Genomic DNA, 7,326 nt, shown 5'->3' on the forward strand with positions numbered 1-7,326 from the left:
AGGCGTGACGTGACAACCTCTTATCTATAGAGGAGTTAGTAAAATTACCCCGGTGTAAATTGTAAGGGCATCCACAATGGGGGTGGGGCATCCACAATGGGGGGTGCGGAAGGCGGTGCGCACCAGGTCCGCGCGCACCCCCCTTCATTACCGAGCCCAACAATTCTGCTCAAGCCCCTCCCTAGCGCTCTGAGTGTAGAGCGAAAAAATGTTAGGAGCGTGTATTTTACGCTCCAAAGTAAAAAATAATAAAAATAAATTTTATACGTCTCACAAAGGAAAAGTAAAAGGTTTTATTATGAACGGATGAAGAGTATCTTTTAACAAAAATATTTTGAGTGTTATTCATCATTAATACATTGGTGCCATAGTTGAAGAGCAAATAGTGTAGGGATCAAAATATAATAAAACACAAACCATAATACCAGATTCTGCACCCTTGTCCGAGAACCTCCTCGAGAAGTCGAATTTCCTTAAAACAAACAAAAATAATCCACTCCCACTGAAAATGACCATTTTCACCTCCACTCCCTCTCGAGATTTCTCTAGAAATTCATCAAATTTCCCGCAAAATCTCCTCCCTTTATAAACCCCTGCTCCAGCTCTGCACCAAACATCCCAAAAATCGATCAAGAAACGATCAAAACCGTAGTTACACGCAGCGATCATGGCTACTGCTGCTCAACTCTACTGCCCATTTCCACAAAAAGCGAAACAAACGCCGTTTCTGGGCTCGAAGCCGATCAAGAAAGCGCCTTTTCTTCAGCTGGGCGCGAGAGGAAAAAGAAAAAATGATGGTTGTTACAAGGCGTTGAGGGTGGTGAGCGAGAAAGTGGTGGGAATCGACTTGGGCACCACCAACTCCGCCGTGGCGGCGATGGAGGGCGGGCAGCCAACGATCGTGACCAACGCCGAGGGGCAGCGCACGACGCCGTCGGTGGTGGCGTACACCAAGGGCGGGGACAGGCTGGTGGGGCAGATCGCGAAGAGGCAGGCGGTGGTGAACCCCGAGAATACTTTCTTCTCGGTGAAGAGGTTTATCGGGAGGAAAATGAATGAGGTTGATGAAGAGTCGAAGCAGGTGTCGTATAAGGTGGTGAGGGATGATATTGGGAATGTGAAGGTGGAGTGCCCTGCTACCGGGAATTTGTTTGCACCTGAGGAGATTTCTGCTCAGGTGTGTTCTTGGATTTGTGAAAGATTGGATTTTTAAATTGATTGGTTTGGTTGATTTCTTGATCTTGATATGGTTGAGTTTTGTCTTGTGTTTTAGCTTGATGTTTGTGAGTGTGATTGTTGCTGAGGGTTTTTTTTTAAGAGTGATTCTGGCCGAAAGATGTGATTTTTGGTGGTTGGGTTTTGGGGATTTAGGATGCTTTCTTGATCTTGATATGGTCGATTTTTTCTTGGGTTTTGTGGTGATTTTGCTTGATGTTATAAGTGTCTTGTGGCTGGTGGGTTTTCTGAGGGTGGTTTTTGGTGAAAGATGCGATTTTGGTGGTTAAGTTTTGGCGATTTGGGTAGCTTTCTTGATCTTGATATATATGGTTGAGTTTTGGTGTATTTTGTGGTGATTTGCTTGATGTTAAAATTGTGATTGTAGCTAAGGTGATTTTTGGTGAAAGATGTGATTTTGGTAGTTGAGTTTTGGTGATTTAGGCTGCTTTCTGTATCTTGATATGGTCGAGTTTTTCGTGTATCTTGTGGTGATTGCTTTATGTACGAGTGTGATTGTAGCTAATAGGTGATTTTTGAGGATGATTTTAGGTGAAAGATGTGTGAATTTGGTGGATGAGTTATTGGCGATTTTAGTTCGTGTTAGGCCATTGTCACTTGTTTTTCTTTGATGTTTCTTGTGATAATTTTGATGTTTAATGGGCATTCACTATGTGAGGATGGTATTGAGGGAAATTGGCTATAATCTATAATCTCTAACTTCATTTTAATTTAGGATGATTGCGAATTAGTTTGTGGTTGAGACATATTTTCGATTTTGCTTTCAGCATGTGACATGCTAATGGTAATGATAATGATATGTTGTTGCTAGTTCTAATGATTGTTTAGAATCGGTTGAAGAACAGACGATGACATCAATTTTCTTGGTCTTAGGTGTTGAGAAAGCTTGTGGATGACGCCTCCAAGTTCTTGAACGATAAGGTCACTAAAGCGGTTATTACAGTACCGGCCTATTTCAATGATTCGCAGAGAACTGCAACAAAGGATGCTGGTCGAATAGCTGGCTTGGACGTTCTTCGCATTATCAATGAACCCACAGCCGCGTCTTTGGCTTACGGGTTCGAGAAGAAAAATAACGAGACCATTCTAGTTTTTGACTTAGGAGGCGGTACATTTGATGTTTCAGGTATACTTACACTCATTGTGGCATCTTAGTGTTATAAATTTATAATATACCACTTACTGTGTTGTGAAGCGTTTTAACTCGTCTGGGCCAATACGTGCAGTTCTTGAGGTCGGAGATGGAGTGTTCGAGGTGCTCTCCACCTCAGGCGACACACATTTGGGGGGTGATGATTTCGACAAGGTATGGATTTGTCTACAATAATCAATCTTCGAGTGATGTTGTGATGGTACTAACGTGATATGTTGGAATGAAATAGAGAATCGTTGATTGGCTAGCCGATGGCTTCAGGAGAGATGAAGGCATTGATCTCCTCAAGGACAAGCAGGCGCTCCAACGCCTCACTGAATCTGCTGAGAAGGCGAAGATAGAGCTATCATCTCTAACTCAGACTAACATAAGGTGAATTTTGTCGTTGCTCATCACGTTTTGTATGAAATGTTTTGATAGCTTGTTGATGGGGTTTTGTCGCGTGACAGTTTGCCCTTCATCACTGCTACTGCGGATGGTCCGAAGCACATTGACACGACGTTAACACGAGCTAAATTCGAAGACTTGTGCTCTGACTTACTAGACAGGTACATAGGCAGCTCTAGATCACTTTGATTGATTCTCGTATTCACATTTACTAGTAATGAATGAAAATGTGAGGTTCTTGTTCTGAGACTCATCGCATTGCAGGCTTAAAACGCCTGTTCAAACTGCGTTAGATGATGCAAAGCTTTCTATCAAGGAGATAGATGAAGTGATTCTAGTTGGAGGGTCGACTCGGATCCCTGCTGTCCAAGAGCTCGTCAAGAAGATGACCGGGAAAGACCCTAATGTCACGGTCAACCCAGACGAGGTGGTTGCTCTCGGAGCTGCAGTTCAGGTAGACCTCGTCTCCATCATCATCGTTGTTATCTTATATCGATCTTAGCTTAGTTATGATTCGACAAGATTTGAGTGTTGTCTTCTTGTTAGGCCGGTGTCTTGGCTGGTGACGTGAGCGATATCGTGCTCTTGGACGTGACGCCTCTGTCACTCGGCTTGGAGACCTTGGGAGGGGTGATGACGAAGATCATACCTAGGAACACAACGTTGCCAACCTCCAAATCAGAGGTCTTTTCCACGGCCGCGGACGGGCAGACGAGCGTGGAGATCAACGTGCTGCAAGGCGAGAGGGAGTTTGTGAGGGACAACAAATCCTTGGGGAGTTTCCGGCTGGACGGCATCCCGCCCGCTCCCCGTGGCGTCCCTCAGATAGAGGTGAAATTCGACATAGACGCCAACGGCATCCTATCCGTCGCAGCCATCGACAAGGGGACTGGGAAGAAGCAAGACATCACCATCACCGGCGCCAGCACATTGCCTAAGGATGAGGTATGCTCAAATTTCACCGATCATAAATATTTTTATGAAAAGATACTCAATGAATGGTTTTTCAAAATGGGAACTTTTTTCAGGTGGATCGTATGGTGAAAGATGCAGAGAGATATGCAAAGGAAGATAAGGAGAGGAGGGAAGCCATCGACACGAAGAATCAAGCGGAGTCTATGGTGTATCAGACGGAGAAGCAGTTGAAAGAGGTTGGCGACAAAGTCACGGCAGCGGTGAAAGAGAAGGTGGAATCTAAACTGAAAGACCTAAAAGATATTATCTCTAGTGGATCAACTCAAGCCATCAAGGATGCCATGGCGGCACTCAATCAAGAGGTGATGCAGATAGGCCAGTCTTTGTACAGTCAGCAGGGAGCCGCGGCGGCAGCTGGCGGCGAGCCTTCGGCTGGCGCATCTGAGGGGTCGAGCTCCACCGGTAAATCGGACGGAGATGGAGAAGTCATCGATGCAGACTTCTCTGAGAGCAACTAACTGTGTTTTGTTTGGACAATGTGATGTCTTTTTTGTTAGATGTAGGTTGTTTGGTGTGGTTGAGGTGCAAGAAGTGGGATTATTGTACATCGGTAGGTGTAAATTCTTGATAGAATTCTACAAAATAATTTCCTCTCGTCATTATCGAATTTTGTTAGTAGAAATTGATTATTATCTATATATGTAAAGTATCACCATTTTCGTGAATTTTCACAAGTAAAACAAGGGGCAATTTCAAGAAATGAAAAAAAGAACTGACACTAATGGATTCGTCTTGAAAACAATTTGCTTTATCAAAAAATTCCAAGTATAATTAGTTCTTGAATTTAAGGAAAATGTTCTTGGATTGAAGAAAATTGAATTGGAATTCGGAATCTTAGTGTGGAAGACAGCCGACAATCGTCTATACACGTCGTGTGCATTTGGTGGCAAAATCAAATAAAAAAATATGTTTGGAGCTTACTATTTCCCTAAATTTGCGATATAGACTATTATAATAATCAGTAATGAATTTATACAAATTCATATGAACAATCATATCCGGGGGAGCTGAAGCCAACCCAAGCTGCGTGCATTGAGTAACATAGCATGTGTGGTAAACGACAACATGATGTATATCATGTATTAGTAGACGACAACATAGATATACATGTTATGTTTATTTTAACCACGAGATCGGAACAGAGTAAGTGAAGTGCGACGGCGATAGTAGCTCGGTTCATTTACAGTCCCAATAAGCGCCTAAAAACGCGAAGCAGCTTACCTTTCTTCTTCACACTCGATCCACCGGAATGAGCCTCGCATTTCCCAGCGTGATCTTCCGAAGACTGGTTATGGATTCTGGCGTAGCCGTCGGTGACGGAGGCCGATCTCCGGATGGAGGCGGACCTCTTCACGACGGCCTTTTCCGCGGTCTGGTCGGAGATGCAGGCCTCCCGGCCGAGGAGGACCCCGAAAGCCTCCCCGCCGTCGTCGTGCTCGGGGATGGAGAGCTTGACGGCGGCGCAGAGGTCGGGCGTGGGCTTGAATTTGGAGAAATTGGGAGGGGTTCTAGTGAGGGAGAGCTCGGAGAAGTCGAGGGATTTGGATCTGTTGGATGAGGCGGATTTCTTGATTCTTGAGTAGCCGTTCATTTTGTGCTTGGAGAATGGGGAGCAGATGTGATCGAGGTGTGGGAGGAGTGATGGGAATTCTTGGAAGATGGCGCAGCTGGAGTCGATTATGAAGGAGTTTGTGATGCCGAGATTTGGAGGGAAAGACATTGTGGTTTGCTTGTGCGTTGGGGCACTAGCTACAACTACAAGCCTACGTTTATAAGGCCGTTGGGTTTCCTGCTTTCCAAACGACTCTCAATTATATTCATCCATGCTTCCAAATAACACACTGTTTCGGGATTGTTTTACACGGTTTTGTTGCAAATACAGCGTTCTTGCAAGTTATTCCAAGCCTCTTGTTGAAACGACGTCGTTTTCTTAATGAAATGCACAGAAGTCGTTAGTTTGTATCAAAAGTACTAATAGAAAGTAAAATAAAAAAAATACTTAATAATTTGATACTTTTGACACTATCAAATTATTTAGAACAAATGAGAATATTGTACCGAAAGTACCAACCGAAAAAAAAATAAAATAAAATAATAACAATAATTTGGTACTTTTGGCATAAAATATAACATTAGTGCCAAAAGTACAACTCGAACCTGCGCCCACCCCGCACGCCAAATCCAATCCGGTTCGCCCAAATTAAAGGTAATACAATTTGAAATTATAAAAAATTGTCAAAAATTGTGTTTTTAAGATGAGAGCCAAATATTGAGTTTCAATCCCCAATATGTTTATATGAATGCATATTCTCAATTTGATAAATTAATGTCATCAATTCACCAATTATTTAAGTTATAATGATATTTCAACGTTGACCTCAATATTAATTTGAGAATAGTTTCACTACATATATATATATATATAGGGTGCGGTTATAGTGAGAACCACAATTATCATGAGAACATAAGAACCAATAAAATTACTGCATCTGCTATACAAATTAATGCATCCGCTATTAAATTTAATGCATCCGAAAAAAATAATTTTTTTGCTCCCTTCAGGATTCGAACCCAGCACCTGCATCCATCCACCAAGATGATGCATCCACCGTAGATCTTGATGATCGAATGGCTTAAAATGGTTCTCCGTTCTTATTTTATTAGTGGTTCTTATTTGAACCTCTCCCTATATATATATATATATATATATATATATATATATATTATAGGGGCGCATTCCAGTGAGACTCCCTATTTTTCGTGTAACATGAGGACAATGAATAAGACATATAATATTAATGAATAAGACGTACGAACAAGATGTATATACTGATGAAAAATAAAATTTAAAAAATTGGTTATGAATAATAAATATATACTGATGAACAATGCAGTATATACTGATGAATAACAAAATTTAAAATATTATGCTCCCTCCAAGATTCGAACCCTGCGAAAAAAAATCTCCCTCTAGATATAATATCAACCATAGGATTGATAAAATAAACGCACCAGATCGTGCCCTAGATCTCACTAAAATTAGGGGGTCTCATTGGAGCGGCACCCTATATATAGGGAAGGGCTACCGTGAAAATACTTCTTAAAATTAAAATAAAAATATTTTTCAATGTACGAATTTTATGTAGAACACGTATGAATTCATCTAACAGAGTTACGAATTGTGAAAAATAAATTTTTGTTATCTTTGGGATTCGAACTCAGAACCACGAATTCATCCAACAGGTTACGAATCAACCGTAGATATTGATGATCTAAGGGCTGAAAATTATTTATATTTTATATTTTAAGAAGTGTTTATATATATATATATATATATATATATATATATATATATAGGAAGAGGTTCTAATAAAAACCTCTGTTAAAATGAGAATTAGGAACCTAATCTTGACCTTTTAAATATTAGATCTAATGGTTAGGATTTAGTCAACAAAAGAAACTGTGCATCTATTATATTTTACTGTGCACTTAAAAAATATGCAATTTATGCAATTGAAACCAACAATGCAAAATACTCAAGCAAATCGAAATTGTGCATCTATGCAACTGAAACT

At 41.1% G+C, this 7,326-nt stretch overlaps 1 protein-coding gene across 1 annotated transcript; it reads left to right on the plus strand.

Annotated features, from left to right (window-relative positions):
* The first annotated feature begins 390 nt into the window (after positions 1-390).
* LOC131010170 (stromal 70 kDa heat shock-related protein, chloroplastic-like) lies at positions 391-4,416 on the plus strand. Its single transcript, XM_057937588.1, has 8 exons — positions 391-1,177; positions 2,110-2,362; positions 2,463-2,542; positions 2,619-2,761; positions 2,839-2,937; positions 3,041-3,230; positions 3,323-3,721; positions 3,805-4,416. Exons 1-8 carry the CDS (start codon positions 668-670, stop codon positions 4,207-4,209), a joined length of 2,079 nt encoding a protein of 692 aa, XP_057793571.1. The 5' UTR covers positions 391-667; the 3' UTR covers positions 4,210-4,416.
* Positions 4,417-7,326: the final 2,910 nt, after the last annotated feature.

The sequence above is a fragment of the Salvia miltiorrhiza genome, chromosome 2 (assembly GCF_028751815.1).
Source record: "Salvia miltiorrhiza cultivar Shanhuang (shh) chromosome 2, IMPLAD_Smil_shh, whole genome shotgun sequence".
NCBI lineage: Eukaryota > Viridiplantae > Streptophyta > Magnoliopsida > Lamiales > Lamiaceae > Salvia > Salvia miltiorrhiza.